This window comes from Populus euphratica, unplaced genomic scaffold (genome assembly GCF_000495115.2).
Source record: "Populus euphratica unplaced genomic scaffold, PopEup_1.0 scaffold347.1, whole genome shotgun sequence".
NCBI classification, from domain to species: domain Eukaryota; kingdom Viridiplantae; phylum Streptophyta; class Magnoliopsida; order Malpighiales; family Salicaceae; genus Populus; species Populus euphratica.
In genome coordinates this window covers 55,305-75,353 of record NW_011500236.1, presented here as the reverse complement: position 1 = coordinate 75,353, position 20,049 = coordinate 55,305, and the positions used below count along the sequence as shown (strand labels likewise).

Genomic DNA, 20,049 nt, shown 5'->3' with positions numbered 1-20,049 from the left:
TTCCCTAGCGGAAACTAGCTCTTCTTAAGCACCTTGGACCTTTTGAACTATAGGGGCAAGAATAGCTGTTAGCAAGGATGCCATAGATAATCGATTTAGTGCAATATATATGATGTAACTCGAGCGATGGAGGATGGGAGAGTAGGGGAAAAATAAGCGGCAAAATATTATACTAGAAATTTGAAATCTTGTTGGAAGTTATAGCTATATTCAAAGGCTAAGGCTATTGTTTTGTAGAGAGGAAGTGTTAGTGAATGACAGTACATTATAGAAAATATTCTAGGAGTATTAGATGGGTTCAAAAACATCTTACAGTGTTGTTATTCTAGTGTCTTTATTTAATTCCATGCCTTTATTTTTTCTTTCTAAAATACAGAGGACTGTTCTGAATCTTTATAAATGTAATAAATCTTTAAGATCCTCTGTGCTTCTTCCTCTGAAGTTTCACTGGACGTGATTCTGTATAGCACTGAATCTCACCATACAGATGGTACATTTTCAGTGGTATATTAAGGGAGAGTTCTTTGGAGTTTAGACAATGCATGAAGGTAAATGAAAGGAAAAAAGGAAAAGAAGAAGCATTGGCCTGTTAGTATGCCTCTAGCTGTTGACTGGGCTGTATTTTGATGTTTCAAGATTATTTGAGTTACCAATGAACAAAGGGATGGGCTTGGTATTTAGAGTATTTTCTTATGAGGTAACGAGGATCAAAGGTTGTCTGACTGTTGTTTTAGAAATACGAAACTAGATCAACCAGTTAAGAGAGATATGTTTGAGTTTCTGGTAATGCTAATTTCAATTGTTACGTTGAATCTCTGACTGCTGAAATGATGAAATTTAAAAGATTTAATGACTAAAAGACATGTTATTCTCAATTACTAAGATGATTCATGATCAGGCTCAAAACACCATTAGATCCTTATTTCAAAAAGCTCAGAACACCATTAGATCCTTATTTCAAAAAGCTAACGTCAAAACATGTTGATGTGCACTATAGGAATTATAATCCATCTCGTAAAGCTAAATCTAAAATGCAAAAGAATTCAGATGGTTCAATGACACGAGTGAGAATGAAACAACTACAAAGGGCCTTGACAAGTCAAATTGGAATGATTGAAGCTGTGTTGGAGTTAAAAATTAGCAATCTGTTTGAAAATGGTTCAAGGGTGCTTGTTTGCCTATAATTGGAACTTGAAGATGGGAAAAACCCTTAATGGTTCTTTTGATGCTGTTTATGATCAAAATAGTAAATGAATTTGAACCTGAATTTGAAGTCATCCATTGCATGTGAAAACAAAACTAATCTAGGTGGAATTCAAGTTCAGAACGTGATCTTTCTAGATTGGCCAACCATGATTGCATTGGACTTTTGTGGAAGAAGTTATAGCCGTTTTAAATTTGGTCTGTTTATGCTTTAATTAAGGTCAGAAAACGTGTGCTAGTTAAATTTGTCTAGTTATTTTGTCAAAGTCTAATTTTTAGGCTTGACTTCTGCCATGTTGAATTTTCCTAACTATGAAGGGATGTTCCAATTATAAATATAGTATCAGAATATGTAATAAGCACTTTTGGCCAAGATTTGAAACTTAATTAAGAGAATTAAGAATTGTTCTTCCAAATTGCTTTTGTGAATAACCCTACTTGACTTATCACTCTTCAATTACAAAGAGTGGTGTCGAAATCTTAGATTGATCTTTGTGGCGTCTAGATCAACTCATCAAAATATCATTCTAGTCTATCCTCCATCTTATTTACCTTAAAATCACTATAATCCAATCGATGATGTGCTGTGAATGATTCAAAAATTGGCAACAATGAATCTAATGAAAATGGATGAAGGATGGGTCTGGTTGTGTTGTCTTTCTTTTGGTATTTAGGCTGTATTGTAGTGATTTTAAAGTAAATAAAATGGAGGATAGACTAGAATGATACTTTAAATAGTTGATCTGGACGCCACAAAGATCAATCTAGGATTTCAATGCCACACTCTTTGTGATTGAAGAGTGATAAGTCAGGTAGGGTTCTTCACAAAATCAATTTAGAAGAACAATTCTTAATTCTCTTAATTAAGTTTTAAATCTTGGCCAAAAGTGTTTATTACATATTTGATATTATATTTATAATTAGAATATCCCTTCATAGTTAGGAAAATTCAACATGACAGAAGTCAAGCCCAAAAATTAGACTTTGACAAAGTAACTAGATAAATTTAACTAGCACACGTTTTCTGACCTTAACTGAAACATAGACGGACCAAATTTAAAACAGCTATAACTTCTTGCACAAAAGTCCAATGCAATCATGGTTGGATAATCTAGAAAGATCACGTTCTGAACTTGAAATCCACCTAGATTAGTCTTGTTTTCACATGCAATGGATGACTTCAAATTCGGTTTCAAATTCATTTACTATTCTGATCATAAACAACATCAAAAGAACCATTAAGGGCTTTTCCCATCTCTAAGTTCCAATTGTAAGCAAATAAACACTTTTGAACCAATTTCAAATAGATTGTTAATTTTTAACTCTAATGCAGCTTTAATCATTTCAATTTGGCTCGTTAAGGCCCTTTGTAGTTGTTTCGTTCTCGCTCTTGTCATTGGACCATCTAAATCCTCGTGCATATTAGATTTAGCTTTATGAGATGGATTATAATTCCTGTGATGTAGATCACATGTACTGTTAATATGGTCCATGGCACAATCACGCATGATCCCCTTCACCTGGTGGACTTGACAAACGTTAGTACAACAAAACCATAATACAGCCCTCAGTAAATTTATTTCCACTTGCGTTCCCTACCTGCAGGACTGTTTTGCTTTTAGCAGTGAAGTGCCTGTAATGGTTTCTAAATTTATAAGAAAGTTTGCTGATTTTCTTTTTAAACTAATAGCACATGCTGAGAAATTCAGATTTAGCATGTTTATTCACCATGCCAAGAGCACAATGGCAAAATTTGCACTTGTACATGCTTTTTATTTAATGACTTAACATTTTGGATTTGCAATCTTTGTCCTACAACATGTAGAAAAAAAATTAAGCTTACTTTCTTCTCTGAATTGCACCACTCACCTCTCAGTAATTATCCATGTGCTGGTCAAATTGGTTTCGGATATGCCTTCTAAGAATATTCATCAGCCAAGGTTTGAAGGGTCCATGACAAGGTCCTTAAATTTTTTGAAAATTTCAGGTTGCTCTTGGGGGAGGCGGTGGAGACATTGGAAAGCATATCAATCATGGTGGTGGTGATGGAGGTGATGATGATGGTGATGATGATGATTACTTTGATGACTTCGACGATGGTGATGAGGGTGAAGAGGGAGGATTATTTAGGAGAAGGCTATTTCTTGAAGAGGTTGGAATGCTGTCAAAGAGACTACTTATTAACACATCTTTTATGATGATGCAAATATTTTCTGTGCAAATGCTTTGGCGTGACCTTAATTTCCATTTTTATTTTTCTATTGGCAGCTTTACGATCGAAAATTTGTTGATGCAGTGTTGAATGAGTGGCACAAAACAATGATGGACTTGCCTGCAGGGTTCCGACAAGCTTATGAAATGGTGTGGTACCTGTCTTATTATTTTGTTTTGACTGGTTGCTCTGTGGCTAGGTACTTACTGTAGTATTGCTTCCAGGGTTTGGTCAGCTCAGCTCAAATGGTAAAATTCCTAGCAATAAATGCCAGACCAACGACTACTAGGTTTATATCCAGAGCACTTCCTCAAGCAATTTCTAGGGCATTTATTGGCAGGTAACTTGGATATGGTGCTCATCTGACCTTGTTTTCACCATTGCTAACAGTACGGCTTAGTTTATCAATCTTTTTGGTGCTTCAAGTTCTTCCTTTTCATTTGATCAATGGGGAGATGGGGGCAGTAGTACTACACTTTTCAGTCACTGGGATGGGCTGCAAATTCTGGACAACTGATATTAAAAATTTATTCTAAACAATAAATTTTGCGTTCCTTTATGTTTATCTCACCAAATCAGGCTGCTTCATACGGTTGATAGTTTGTTTCATAATCTAAGTTTGCAGATTCTGCTGTTCAATTTGCTAGGCACTCGTTTCTGTTCCATTATAAGATATACTATTCCTTTACCCACTATATTAGAAGTTTGGGACAGAGCCATGCATTGATTTATTGCAAAGCTCAGACCTTTTTTGGTAAATGATGTCATACTATACATCCTTCATGAGGCTGCAACTTTGTATTCTATTGTATAGAGAACATTTCTTGAAAACTTAAAGCTCTGCATAGCTGGTGCAGTCTTGCCATAGTATAGGAGTGTCAAGCATGGGTGGGATTAACATTCTATCTTAACTGTTGATCCCAAAAGAAATTTTGCATCATCTTTTTTCTGCTTTTCTTATTTGTCGCACCATTTGATACTTTGTGTGTGTGAATATAGCACGACTCTCTCAATATATTACCTTCTGTATGTATATAAGATTACCCTTTGAACATGTGGTTGGGAAGATAGCTATCATGTTTTCTGATTTTTAAAGATTTGATCCTCCGTTTTACAGGATGATTGCGGACCCTGCCTTTTTATATAGGCTTCTTTTGGAGCAGGCTGCTACAATTGGTTGCTCTGTTTGGTGGGAGTTGAAAAATCGCAAGGATAGGTATTTGTTACTTGCTCTAATATTGGAATTCAAAGATCAGCTAATTTTGTCATCTGGTATTGAAGTGATAAATATTTTCGTTATTCTGATTACAGGATAAAACAAGAATGGGATCTGGCCCTTATTAATGTGCTAACAGTAACAGCATGCAATGCCCTTGTTGTTTGGTCACTTGCTCCTTGTCGTTCTTATGGAAACACATTCCAGTTTGATTTGCAAAATACATTGCAGAAGCTTCCTAACAATATCTTTGAAAAGAGTTACCCTCTTAGAGAATTTGACTTGCAGAAGAGAATCCAATCGTTCTTCTATAAGGCTGCGGAGTTATGTATGGTTGGATTAACTGCTGGGGCAATGCAAGGTTCCTTGACAAATCTTTTGGCCCGTAAAAAGGATAGGTAAACAATGCCTCCAAACTTTAGCCTTTCCTTTTTAATATAAAGAATAGAAAAAAACTGACTCTTAGCGGCTAAACTGTCTCTTTTCTGTAAATCAGTTTAATTACGACGACTCTGGGCTTTCTTTTTGCTTGTTTGGCAGGTTATCTGTGACAATCCCACCTGTGAGTACCTATGCTCTTGGTTATGGTGCTTTCCTTGGACTTTATGCGAACCTGAGATACCAGCTATTATGTGGAATTGATAGAGCAGTGGTCAATCATTTTGATGTCATTGGAGTGGCATTGGTTTTCAGCACAGCTTTGAGGTTTGCTTCTTCCTACTTAAAAAGACATGATTTTTTCATACCTTTCTACATGATTCTTGAGATTTATTGCTATACATTTTCTATGCTTTTGAAATAGTATTGATAGCACATATGCTTCGTTTTCTGATGATCTCTGACTCATTTCTTAATTTAGGGTTGAAATATTGGCAAAGTAATATACATATTTGTCTCAGGTCTCTTGGTCATCTTAATGTTAACATAAAGGGAATCAATGTTATGCAGAAATGTCTTACAGCCAACTAAATGGGGAAAGAAAGTAAGAAAGAAAGGAAAGGATAGAGTTTGTGGACCGAGAAAAAAAAACTGACGTGTTGACCCTTAGGCTTTAAGTATTGATGTTTCTCCTATCTTTTGTTGAGATCATTTTCACAATCATCAGGATTCCCTGGGCTGTGTGCCTCTTTTTGTTTGGAACCAAGTTTTAATTACAACATATTTCTTGATCTCCAACTGTGTGCATTATGTTTTTCTGTCAATCGGAGATTTGCTGTGATTTTGATCTGACCACACCACGCGAACTCACTTGGTTCCAATCTACCAACCTTCAATAAAACCTGTGAAATCGTTCAGTTGCTGATATTTTCTTTTGTTTTGCATCCGCCGCAGGATTTTAAATGCCCAAGTAGGAGAGACATCAAGGCTAGCTTGGCTAGGGCTAGAGCCAGATCCTGTGGTTCAGTCAGATGACCTTTTGAAGGCTTACAACAGGTTGTCTTCAGGGGATGCTACGGTGTCATCTTCTAAATGGTTTATCTCTAAGAAAGCTCTAGTTTCTGGGCTCGGGCTCCTTGGCATAAAACAAGGCGATGCTGATTCCATTAACGGGGAATCACCAGCACTAAAGGTCCGTAGAAAGAGGGTTGTGCGGAAGAAGGTGTCTGCAAGTGAAGCCTAACGTAGATTGATTGAATTACTGTTGCCTTCCAATTTTGCTCCCTTCAGGCAATAGAAACGTCAGCATGGTTTTGGCCATAAAAAATAAGCCAATAGAAGTTTCACCATGATTCCCATATGCCACTGCAGAGAGACAGAGAGGTGTTTCCAAATGACACCAGCATAAGAACCTTTGCGAGGATTAGTTTTTAGGGGGAAAGGATGTGTTATAGATTCCTGTACTCATTGTTTTGTTTTTGATGGCACAGCTTGCACTTGTAACACAGCATTCCAAGCTGTGTAGGTCGGCACTGGTGATTTCAATAAATTGGAAGTTTGATTTTGAGCCTTTTCTTTCAGCAGTCTTCAAATGCAATCACTAAAACATAGTTTCAGTTTGCGCATTGTTGTTCTTGCATTCACAGTTATTTACCATATGGTCTTGCGGGAAACTCCAAGGCATATGCATCGTAATTGTTGAACTCGCTTGATTTAGATATTATTTTAAATTAAGTTTTAAATTAAATTACATTTCCAAGATTTAAACTTAATACAAATTACAAACCTATAAATTAAGGGAAAAAAAGAATATGTTTTTATTATATATATTTTTTTATAATTCGAGATATTCAAATTAATTTATATACATTATAATTAATTTTTAAATTTATTAAATATCCTATAAACAAGCCCATCCACCGCTAGCACACAATCTCCTGCGCTATTATACTTCATTTTCAGATGAACACGTTTAGGGCTTTTTTTTTTTTTTTAAATACAGGTGGTTAATTTACTAATAATAATATCTCCATTAAAACAAGAGACTAGCCTGCCTGTCAACATCTAAAAGATAGCCTTTGTCCGCAACCACCACACACCATCCACTTCCATAAAGCTAGACTCTTCCCATTCCAATCTCCGTCGCCCATCCACAACACTGCAGGCGGCGCGTGATTCTCCTCAAGATGAACCGATTATTCTCTACCCTTCAGTACTGGCTAGTGAACCACCCAAGAATCCTGCACTTTTCCTGGACCCCAGGCCAAACCTTTGGCTCCTCCTACCAATTCCTCGCCCTCACAGTCGCCGCCTACCTCTTCCTCACATTCCTTCTCTCCCGAATCCCTCTCCCTTCTTCCCTCCGAAGACCCCACATCCTCAAACCAATCACAGCCCTCCACAGCTTCGTCCTCTTCCTTCTCTCCTTCATCATGGCCCTCGGCTGCACCCTCTCCATCATCTCCCCCACCGCCCGCCCTCACTTCCACCACATCATTTGCTTCCCTCCCCACACCCCTCAATCTGGGCCCCTCTTTTTCTGGGCCTACATATTCTACCTCTCCAAGATTCTTGAATTTGTTGACACCCTTCTGATCATCTTGAGCAATTCGATCCAACGCCTCACATTTCTCCACGTCTACCACCACGCAACGGTGGTGGTCATGTGCTACTTGTGGCTAATGACTTCACAGTCATTGTTTCCAGTGGCCTTAATCACCAATTCTTTGGTACATGTGGTAATGTACTACTACTACCTGTGGAGTGCAATGGGTGTGAGGCCAAAGTGGAAAAGACTGGTCACTGATTGCCAGATTGTGCAGTTCGTTTTTAGCTTTGCCATATCGGGCTTGATGCTGTACTACCATTTTACAGGAACAGGTTGCTCAGGAATCTGGGGTTGGTGCTTCAATGCTGTTTTCAATGCTTCACTCTTGGCTCTTTTTCTTGATTTTCATGGTAAGAGCTATGCCAACAAAAAGGCAGCTGCTCATAAAGATAAAGGGCTATGATTTACTTATTAATCACACATGATTGCCTTTGCTTTCGCTTTTAATTTGAATTCTTTGCTATTCCATAACATTTTGAGCTTCCCTTTTGTTAATGTTTTTTGGTTATACGAGGATGATGATGATGATGAGTATTGATTTCTGTTCCTTTTCACGTTGCAATTGCTATGGTTGAGTAAGATTTATTAGGCTGTTGTCTATGCTGTTCAAACGTGGCTTGAAAAAGCATAAAAAAATATGTTTTTTTACCAGATAAACGCAGTTTGAAATGCTGCATTAGGTCGTGCATCAAGTTTCAGAAGCTTCTTTTTAATTTTTTTTTTATGTTTTTTATTTTAAATTAATATATTTTTAATATTTTAAAATTATTTTAATGTTTTACATGATGATAATTTTCAAAAAAATAAAATAATATGATTTTAATATGATTTGAAATGAATAACATTTTAAAAAATAACTGGAGTATAATTATATTCTCAAATATATTTTTACTGTTATATAAAAGATATTTATTATGTTTTTTTTTAAATTAACTGTGTTTTAAATTGTTTTGATATATTGATTTTAAAAATAATTTTTTTAAAATAATATATTTTTTTAAATAGAATAGATATAGTTTTTATTTATTTATTTATTATTATTATGTATGTTTTAATGAAAAAAACCATTTGAAAAGTTATTTATATTGAAATGAAAGAAATAAGTGTTTTTTTATTGAGTTTAATTTTTTTATATGATTGTATTTAATTGATTTATTTTATTGTTGGTTTTGGTTTTTTTTTTTTTTGAGAGATGTAAAATTAATTGGGATAGAAAATGCATTGTTTAGCGGCCCTTTGGAGCCTGTAAAACATGAGAGTTAAAATAATATATTTTTATTTTTGACTTTCCATTTAACAAAGGCCTTGGAGTTGCTCTAATACTTCTATGATTATCAAGTTGAGAATTAGGAGGTTGAATGTGAGAAATCCTACCATGTTCAACTCTAACTATACAGGATGGAAACATTGCGGAGGGAATTAAAAATAATAATTCTTTGAGAAAGAGATGTGTTTCTGTCATTTTTCATGGATTCGGATGAGATATTTTCTTTAATCTTTTATGTTTGTCTCTTTCTTATGCTGATAGATACAGCTTAAGCATTATGAATTTCTGGGTTAATTGCTAGCAATTCTTAAGCAAATAGATGGTGAAAGGAACCAAGCAACCCAAGACCACCACCAGTTCTTGGGAATCTGACAGGTCTCAGGATTCGCACTCCATTGATGGTCCTGGAATTTACACTCCTGTGATCATTAGGCTCATGATATAGAACACAAGATGATACAGAACACGAGGAAAGGCTTTCAACCTACGCAGATACCTCAAATTGGAGTCACACGAGAACGAACAGCAGCCAATGTTGTAAGCAAATTCTCTCGTCCGCATCATCTCGAATCGGGCCACCAGCTGATACCATTCCTCTAGCAGCAAGGTAAAAACCATCGGCCTTAACCTTAACCGCATCTCTAGTAGGCAAACTTCATGAAATCAAAGTCTACGGGGACGCTCTATGTCGGCCAACAAGGAAGCTATCGGCCTTAACCGCATCTCTGGCTGGCGAACTTCATGAAATCAAAGTCTACTGGGACGCTCTATGTCGGCCAACAAGGAAGCTCGGTGCACTGTATTAGCCGCAACGGGCTTGAGAGATGGTGCAGTGGATTAGAGGGTGGCATTTCGGTTTTCACTTGTAAAAACAACCAAATTAAATTTTTATAAAATATAAAAAATAAAACTAAATCAAAACGGGTTTAAATCAACTGGATTTGATTCAGTTATTTTATAGTAAAAATCGAAACCGAACTGACAATGCCATTTGGGCATTTGTAAGCAGCCTCTCGTGAAGAGCAACTTGTGTAGGCAGCCTCTCGTGAGGTTGAATGCTAGCAATTCTTAAGCTGATAGACGGAGAAAGAAACTTAGCAAACCGTGGTCGCCACCGCTGGCTAGATGCTGTAACATAACTAATCACGGCGGTCTTCATCAATTCATTTGGAATACGCATACTGACGTTGAGACTTGAAACCATTGCACCATCCGCCACTAGTATCCGCAGGTTATGATACCATTGGAAAAGATTAGCAGGCTTTGCGCCATTGGATTGTCCTTCATTAATCGTGACTGTCCATGATTGGTGATATTCTGTATAATTATTAAATCCGGTCTAGTAGATTGGCTTGGCAGCTCTTCGGTCCAAAACTTGGCCGGGGTCTGATTTGATTTTAAACTATTTGAGCAGTTTATCAGGTTAAAACTTGAATAACATTTATCAACACTTTTTTTTTTATTTAAAATTATATTATTTAAGTTATTTTATCTAAAATAATGTCCTTTATATATATAAACTACATTTTTTAAGTTTCAAAACAAAAATTAAAGTACAGCTATTTAACCCAATTCAGCTTAATGATTTTTTAATTTAAAATCTAACCCGAGTTATTGATTTAATTAGGCTGACCTAATTAAATTTAAATGAAATTTATTTTCTTAATTTAAAATATATTATTTATTTATTTATTAAAAATAATGTTTTTTTTTTTTTAAATTTCTGAAGTTCGGGCTATAACTATGCTCAGTGCATGCTTGTACTAACCTGCCACTTTCTTTCCAGCAGCCTTTTGATGTCATGATACAGAGTGTGTGTGTAGCCCACATAATAAATAAAAGAGATACATTATTTCCAAGGAGCTACTCAGATTCCAAACACTAATAAATAAACATGTATAGCAACTTAATTGCATAAAATAATTTTACCGATGGAATCATAAGTATTACTGTTTGTCAAAAAAAATATTATTGATTATTTATATTATATTAGTTATTTTATCAAAAGTTTATAATTTCATCAATGATTTATATTTTATTAAAATTAACTTGCCGGTGATGTATGTATTATAGTGACATTTCATGCAATTTTATTTCAACTTTTTGTAACACATATTTATTTTGTTTGGATTATCTAATTTTTTTTTTAACTCTGCAATAATACATAGAGTTTCATGTAATTTTTTTTAACTCTTCAGAACTTCCTAGTGAACTTAGTTCGTCAATAAGTTTTTTTTTTAAATCCAAATAAATAAATTAAAAAATTCAAATAAAATTATCAATTTGAATACAAGTCATCAAGAGGACAAAGGTTAAAAAAGAAGGAATAGCAGTGCCTTCGACGGGACCATGAGGACAATGAGATTGACCACGAGTACCATCGATGTTTGACAATAATTCGATCGTCGTAGGACTAATTTGTTTTGTTTCAACAACAAGCCAAGTTGTCAGAGCTTGAACTTATATTAGATTTGTCTAGAACTTTGGAGATTGAGTGCTCAAAACTTGTAGCGAGCATCCAATAATTGATACATTATGACCCGTTCACAAATCCTTGGTTCTATTGTTTGAAATACTGTAAATTTGATTTTTATTGGGTTTACCGGATATTTCTGTCTCCAACCACAAATCAAGATTGAGTTTTGCATGGATCAAAGGATTGTCCTTGTATCCCTCCTGCAATTGAGTGGTTTGTATTTCCTAAAAAAAAAAGAAGCTAGTAAGCTAATTAAAAAAAATCAATAAAAAAATTATTGAAATCCAACTTACCACAAACTTCGTAGTTCGACTATCCACGCGCCATTGCACCCCTTTCTGATGGTAATAATTTCTTATATGAGTTTTTACAAAAAGCTTCATCGATCTTGGTTCACGTCTAAGAGCTGTAGCTTATAAAAAAAACTATTGTCAGTTAAATATTTTCATATAAAACAACAATTAAAAACAAATGGATATAATAAAAAATAATTTTACCATGCGCTTCGCATGCAAAATAAATAGAATTGATCCACTAGTTTACGTGGCAATTGAACCATGAATTTCCTTGTTCTGGTTATTTGCACAGAACTACGACCGTTGCATGAAATGCTCCAACATCACATTCTGGATATAATTTTCCCATATAGCCTTCAAAATGTGTAGAGGTTTTAAATCGCTCCGAACACCATGCATTCCCAGTATGGAAGACCCTTTTATTTAAAGTATTTTTTTGCGTATCATACCAAAAATCATGCAACTCCTATGGTAGAAATAAATTATCGGTTAAGATAATAAAAAATAAAATTTTAACATTTAAATAAAAATATAACATTTTGAATTCAATCTTAGCTAGTCGCGTGGTGATTCTCTCAAACCCTAATGGCAACAATGTTTTTTAGCCCTATTCCAATTTTTTTTTCCTTACACGCCTAATTTGTAAAAAAACTAGTTCATTGAAATTTTAAAAAACTAACTGAATTAACATAATAAAAAAGTTTCAGTGTATACTAACTTGAAACTTTCATAATCATGCATTAATCATAGGTTTTCATTCAAGATTTTTGAAAACCTGACTGTATTGGAACAATGATAATTTCATTGATGATCTCATCACCAATATTGTCATATAAGCAGTCTCTATATTTGTATATCTGAAATTTTATTTGTTAATTAAAACTATTTTTTCACAAATTATTGATTATTATTTATTGTTTAATCATGCGAGTAAGAAATATCAAACTTATATTGAAGGGCGAGGTTTCCACGAGGCAATATACTTCCCATCTTCCTGCTCAGAATAGACCCCCCGTCTATTAGGCGACATTGCATTTAACAAGAATGCGTCGAGAAAGGGTGTCTGTGTCTTAGATCCTTGTTCATTGTAACCATCCAGTGACTTTTGGCACTGCAAGAAAAATTAGTAGTGCTCCTATATGTATTACACAACACTAAATTTCTCTTTGTCATCTAAACAAATTAAAGGGTGAAAAAAGTTAGTAACGTCCTTATTTTTTTTTAAAAATTCTTTTTCCTTCACATTTGGTCTCCATCCTTTTGATTATTATTTTTATTTTAGAATAATCTATGAAATTACAAGTATTTTCCAATTCACACATGTTATTTTTTAATATATATATATAGTCTATCAAATTACAATTTTTTTTTTTAGTTTCATCTCCTATCATTTTTAAATATATAGATAATCTATCAAATTACAAATGATGTTCAATTTCACCCTCTGCTATTTTTTTAATCTATGAATAATATATCAAATTACAAATATTTTTCAATTTCACCCCTCATCATTTTTTAATCTATAAATAATCTATTAAATTAAAAATATTTTTTAATTTCACCCCCTATAATTATTTTATCTTTCAAATTTGGTCCTTATTCTTTTAGATGTTATTTATTTTGTTTGAAATCATTTTTTGAATTGTTTTTTATATAAATTTCTTCCTCGAGTTTTTTGCCTATCATATTTTATCTCCATTGCTTTTGTTTCTTTTTTCATTAGTAAGTTTTTTTTATTAATATTTTATTCACAATTTCACTCTTCAAAATTAAATTTGTAAAGAGTTAAATTTCTAAATTGAGTCCAAGTTTGAGATTTCACAAATTATAAGTTTTAGAGATTAAATCAAGTTTAAAAGGTTCGTTTGAGTTTGTTTCATTTTTCTCTTTCTATTTTTAAGCTAGTATTTTCATATTTTTAAAATATTTATTTGGGGTTTTTTTTTAATTTTTTGTGGTTTGGTTATTTTTATAGTTTTTTTTTTAATTTCACCCCTACCATTTTTTAATCTATAACTAATCTATCAAATTAAAAATATTTTTCAATTTCACCCCTATAATTCTTTATCTTTCAAATTTTATTCTCATTATTTTAATTCTCATTTATTTTTTTTTGAATCATTTTTTTATTTTTCAAATTTCATCCTCTATTTTTTTTTCAAATCTTATCCTCATTCTTTTTGTTACTATTTTTTTTTATGCTTTTGCAAGTTTTTTATATTAACATTTTTAATGATTTTATTGCTTAAAATGAAATTAGTTGAGAGTTAAGTTTCTTGATTGAAGTCATGTATAGAATTTAACGAGTTACAAATTTTATAAATTAGACTAGTTACAAATTTTATAAATTAGACTAGGTTTAAGAGGCTCATCTGAATTTGTTTGTTTTTTAAGCTTATATATATATTTTTTTAAAGTTTTTTTGTTTGTTGTTTTAGATTTGTCTTCTATTAGGTTAGCATTAGGTTCTTTGATAATCTAAATAGTCTTAGGTTTGTTCTTTTTAATTTGTTTTTCATTGTTTTTGAATTATTTTATTTATTGATGTTGTATTTTTTATATTATTTAAATTACTACTTGAACGAGACTTAGATATTTTTAACCCAAAATGTTTTATGTATTTTTTTTTGTTGCTTTGCTCTATCTATGATGAAGGATGAAGGACGGGTAACAAATCTAGTTATTAGTCACTAAATAGGCTGTAAATAATCTGTTGATATTAGTAATTGATAGTTAAGCAAAGTTTCTTCATTTTAAGAAGGCAAATCTATTATTCAAATGACATTTACCAAAGCTTTATACCATCATCGTAAAAAAAGACATAAGCAACGTCTAGACAAATAAATTTTTTATTTTTATTTTTATTTTTATTTTTTTATATGAATATTTAATATTATCTCTGGATTATATAATGCATAATTAATAAAATTTTCAATTCCATTATAATAATTTATTTTACACAACTCTTCCGATTAAACTTAATACATTCAAGAATGATAATCCATTACTTATATCAAACCTATATAGAATATTAATGATAACATGTATTAAATAATTATGTGAACTAAATAAATTAGTTAATATTGATTTAACTCATACTTATTTAATTTATTTTAATAGTATCCTTAAATCATCATCAATTTTCTAAAATTTAAATTCCTCTATATTTACTAAAATTTCCAACTTAACAATACAATTGATAAAATAAAAAATATATCCATTAAATAAGCCATTATTTATTTCATTACAAAGCAGATAAATCACAAAATCAAAATAAATTTCATAAAATTAAAAACAATTACTAACAAAATCTCGAATAAATACTAGCATGAATAAATCATACAATAAATTTCTATAGAAAAAAACTATAAAAAAAAATAAACATACCAACAAACTATATATACTATATCAAAATATCAAAAAAATTAACATTTTAAAATATGAGTTAAAACAAAAATGGATAATTTTGCTTACTTGATGTAGGGAGTCTTATAAAAAATTGAACTATAACAAAGATGTTGATAAGCTGAAGTATTGGGTGTATTGGGGTGGTTAAATTGATGGTGATGAGAATTTAATTTGTAATCAAACAGGGGAGTTGTTATTATTTGCATAGCAAAGAAAAATGGAAGAATAAATGGGGGAGGGGGAGAGGGGTGATTGCTCATTATGTCATAACTTAAACATTATCGAAGAGTTTATTTTGTAAATAATATCATATATAATAACACGTTATTTTTTTTTATTTCTTCCTTGTTCATTGTAATTTTCTCAATATATATTGACATAAATTTTTTGTCAGTGTATATTAAAGGACATAGTAAGAAAATAATTTTGAGTTTCTTAAAGAAGGGGGTAATTTTTCTCTTCTTAGGTGGCTGCCCCCTTTCTCTTCTCTCATTCTTTTTATATCCTAGAAAACCCTAGTCTCTATTTTACAAAATAGTTCTCCCTTAAGTAGACAGTTTATATTTAAGTACTTTAATAACTATTTTTCTAAAAAAAGAGAAATAGCCTTGCATTAAATCTTCAAGCTTTGACTTAGAGGAGCTAAATTGCTGAAATAAAAACTTGAATATCGGTTTAGATGCTTCAGAATGTAATTTGGACTCGTTTCTTCATGAAACCAGTTGTTATCTTTAAAAAATCATATCTCCCTCATGTGATATCATTTTTTGCTGAAACTTTGAGCATTTATATACCTTTGAGTCAGGAATCTAAAAAAATTAAAATTGAACTTCTGTAGCTCCAGATATTTAAGTTGGTATGGCTGAAGGTCAACACTAGCATATTAAGAGATTTGGCTTTGAAAGTTGTGATTTCCATGCTCTCCTTTATTTTATTTTTTTGCCTTAGATGTACAGAAAGTATGAATGTTAGCTTTTTAATGCCACTAGAATCACTTCATTTCAACCTCTAGAGCTCACGCTCTGCGCAAAACATCGACTGAAGGTCAAATCTGCTAATTACCTCAAATTTACTCATTTGTACATCTTTTATCCAAAAGTGCCTTCAAAACATACAATAAAGAATATCAAAACATTTTATATATAAAATATAGGCAAAACACTACTTAAATATGGGTGAAACTATCGAATAATATCGTGACATCACTCATAGAAAACAAATAAAAAGTAGAGTAATTTGAAAAAAAAAAAAGCAAACAAAGATTCAATTATAAGAAAAAAATTTGGAAGATGGAATGAAAAAAAATGGAAAAGTAAAAAAATGTTTTGGGCTAATGGGTCAATTTTGAAGCTTCTCAATTCAACTTTTTATCAATTATGAATTTAAAATTAACATGCATATGAGTTGCCTTAACATGGGTCTAATTTGACGAGTTGTAAGGCAATATGGATGACCAATAAAAAAAACATGGTCTTGTTTAAAAAATATTTTAAGATGATATTTTTTTTAATATTGAGACAGTGACATATAAAATCAACTCGAGTTTAGTGGCTTAACCCCTCATAAAATTCAAACTTGCATGTTTGTTAAATAACTAATAAAAAAGAAGGAATAATGCATAATTTTGAGTTTCTTAAAGAAGGGGGGCATTTTTCTCATTCTTTTTATATCTTAGGAAACCCTAATTTTTATTTTACAAAATAGTCCTCCCTTAAGTAGAGAATTTACATTTAAGTACTTTAATAACTATTTTCCTAAAAAAAAGAAATAACCTTGCATTAAATCTTCAAGTTTTGACTTAGAGGAGCTAAATTGCTGAAATAAAAACTTGGATATCGGTTTAGATGTTTTGGAATGTAATTTGGACTCGTTTCTTCACGAAACCTGTTTGTTGACAGAATTCAGCTGTTATCTTTAAAAAATCATATCTCCCTCATATGACATCATTTTTTGCTAAAACTTTGAGCGTTTATATACCTTTGAGTTAGGAATCCAAAAAAATTGAAATTGGACTTCTGTAGCTCCAGATATTTAAGCCGGAATGGACTAAGGTCAACACTGGCAGATTGCGAGATTTGACTTTGAAAGCTGTGATTTGCATGCTCTCCCTTATTTTATTTTCTTACCTTAGATTTACAGAAAGTATGAATGTTAGCTTTTTAATATCACTAGAATCACTTCATTTCGACCTCTAGAGCTCACGTTCTATATAAAACATCGACTGAAAGTCAAATCTGTCATTTACCTCAAATTTACTCCTCTGTACATCTTTCATCCAAAAGTTCCTTTAAAATATACAACAAAGAATATCAAGGCATTTTATATATAAAACACAGGCAAAACACTACTTAAATGTAGGTGAAACTATCAAATAATATCATGGCATCACTCATAGAAAAGAAATAAAAAAAAGAGTGATTTGGAAAAAAAAATAGTAAACAAAGATTCAATTGTAATAAAAGAATTTAGAAGATGGAATTAAAAAAATGAAAAAGTAAAAAAGTGTTTGGGGCTAATGGGTTAACTTTGAAACTTCTCAATTCAACTCTTTAACTGGTATGGATTTAAAATTAACATACATATGAGTTACCTTAACATGGGTCTAATTTGACGAGTTGTAAGGCAATATGAATGGCCGAAAAAAAAACATGGTCTCGTTTAAAAAATATCTTAAAATGATATTTTTCTTTTAATATTGAGACAGTGACATATTGGATCAACCCGAGTTAATGGCTTAACCCACTACAAAATTCATAATTCATGGACTTTAATGAATTTAATAATTTTTTAAAATTATTTTTTACTTAATGTTAAAATAAGAAAAATAAGTATTTATAAAATTGACATCAACAAAATATCAGATATTAATTTAAAATTAATATAATATTAAAAGATAAATAAAAGAAATATTACAGTGCCTTCATTGTTTATATTGTGGGACACATTTTTAAAATCCATTTAAAAAGTAGGTAATGGTTAGAATAGTGAAAATAACATAAAGAGGTAGATAGTGCAGCACACATTTAAATATTCCTTGCGGACATTTGCTTAGTCTTGCATTTCGCAAGAACTGCAGCCCTCCAAAACCCTCATCTCCACCCTTCTCTCTCCCCACTCCCCCGTTTGCATCTCTACATTAGCAAGCCACTACTGCCATGGAATTCCTTTTCCAAACAATTAAACACTGGGTTATGAACCATCTAGCCAAGAAGCCAGTTTTCTCGACCCTCCAATACTGGCTTGTGAACAACCCTCATATCCTCAACTTTTCATGGAACCAAGGCCAGACACTAGGAGCCTCTCCACTGTTCCTCACCCTCACTGTCCTCTCCTATCTCTCCCTTACTTTCATCCTTTCACATGTCACTCTTCCCTCAGTTGGGCCTCGCATCCTCAGGTTTCTCACAGCCATTCATAACATTATCCTCCTCACTCTCTCCTTCACCATGGCCATCGGTTGCACCCTCTCCATCATTTTCCACTCACCTAATGTGGACTGCATCGTTTGTTACCCTATAAACACCCCACCAAGAGGGCCTCTCTTCTTCTGGTCGCATATTTTCTATCTCTCAAAGATTTTTGAATTCATGGACACCCTCTTGATCATCTTGAGCAACTCCATCAGAAGGCTGACTTTTCTCCACGTGTATCACCATGCAACCGTTGTGGTCATGTGTTACATATCTTTACACACTTCACAGTCTTTGTTTCCTGGGGTGATTGTCATAAACTCTTCGGTGCACGTGCTAATGTATTCCTACTACTTCCTGTGTGCATTAGGGATACGTCCCAAGTGGAAAAAGTTTGTCACAGATTGCCAGATTGTGCAGTTCTTTTCAAGCTTTGGGATCATGGCCTGGATTTTTTACTACCATTTCACAGGGTTGGGCTGCTCTGGCATCTGGGGTTGGTGTTTTGATGCTGTTTTCATCACTTCTCTTTTGGTTTTGTTCCTTGATTTCCGTTCAAAGAATTACTCCAACAAAAACGTGGCAAAGAAGAATATATAAATTAATGGTCAAGCATGATTTGATTGACCTGCAGGGCCTTTTTATTTCCATAATTTGTCATTTCATGTTAATTAACTCAGTTCAAGTGTTCATCTAGTGATACAAGTGTGTGAGATGTGGGTGGCACAGGAGCCTTGTACAACATGTGTATGTTGGATTTTTAATTTTATTGTTAATGCAATTCATAATTCAATAAGAAAAAGGTGTTAATTACTTACCGTTCAACACATTAATTCGATTTTATGACATCGCACACAGATCTAGGCAAGGTAAACAGTTGCACTGTCAGCATAAGATTCCTTTTTAATGCTAAAAATACATGAAAATCGTTGCTTTTCATTTTATATAATTTATCATTTTTTAAATTAATAAATTTAGATATGTTTGAGGTATGTTTATAAAAATAAACTATATAATTATTTAGTAGAAAGACATGGGGATTTATAATATTTTTTTAACTTTACAAACAAAAAAAATCTTTTATATTCTTTTTATACTTGTGATCTGTTGACAAAAAATACGGGTAACAATAAAAAAAAGATATTTTATCATTGTTTTTTAGTGTGATTGCATTATTGTTTTTCATACACCAACTCATTAATCAATGGTAGAAGACAAACATTTATATTTCGGTCTTGACTATTAGGACATGGTATGACTGTAGATAAAAATATGAACTCCGATCTCATACACATCCTAGGTAGCAAGTTGTAAACCGTTAGTATAATCGGCCAACAAGAATATGGAGCAAGAAATGATCCAAATGGATTGCATCCGTCTGTAAGTAGTCCAAGACAAATATTCCTTAATTCAATTGAAAAATAAGGATGCATATTGTTAAATTGTTTCCATGCTTCACCATCAGAAGGGCGTACCATCACTTCACCAATCACATCATGTGATTGGTGCATGTCACGTGCTCAACAGGTTTTGATGATATAAATAATCTTTTTAGTCTATGTGTGATTGAGAAGT

At 32.6% G+C, this 20,049-nt stretch overlaps 3 protein-coding genes across 3 annotated transcripts; all 3 read left to right on the top strand.

Annotated features, from left to right (window-relative positions):
- The first annotated feature begins 2,946 nt into the window (after window positions 1-2,946).
- On the top strand, window positions 2,947-6,580 carry LOC105112523 (uncharacterized). Its single transcript, XM_011008249.1, has 8 exons — window positions 2,947-2,964; window positions 3,191-3,355; window positions 3,472-3,564; window positions 3,640-3,755; window positions 4,533-4,631; window positions 4,727-5,029; window positions 5,172-5,336; window positions 5,964-6,580. The coding sequence occupies exons 1-8, from the start codon at window positions 2,947-2,949 to the stop codon at window positions 6,250-6,252; spliced, it is 1,248 nt and encodes a 415-aa protein (XP_011006551.1). The 3' UTR covers window positions 6,253-6,580.
- Window positions 6,581-7,043: 463 nt separating this feature from the next.
- Window positions 7,044-8,133, top strand: LOC105112508 (elongation of fatty acids protein 3-like). Its single transcript, XM_011008230.1, has one exon. The coding sequence runs from the start codon at window positions 7,196-7,198 to the stop codon at window positions 8,018-8,020; it is 825 nt and encodes a 274-aa protein (XP_011006532.1). The 5' UTR covers window positions 7,044-7,195; the 3' UTR covers window positions 8,021-8,133.
- Window positions 8,134-18,093: 9,960 nt separating this feature from the next.
- LOC105112505 (putative elongation of fatty acids protein DDB_G0272012) lies at window positions 18,094-19,299 on the top strand. Its single transcript, XM_011008224.1, has one exon. It carries the CDS (start codon window positions 18,220-18,222, stop codon window positions 19,072-19,074), a length of 855 nt encoding a protein of 284 aa, XP_011006526.1. The 5' UTR covers window positions 18,094-18,219; the 3' UTR covers window positions 19,075-19,299.
- The last annotated feature ends 750 nt before the right edge of the window (window positions 19,300-20,049 follow it).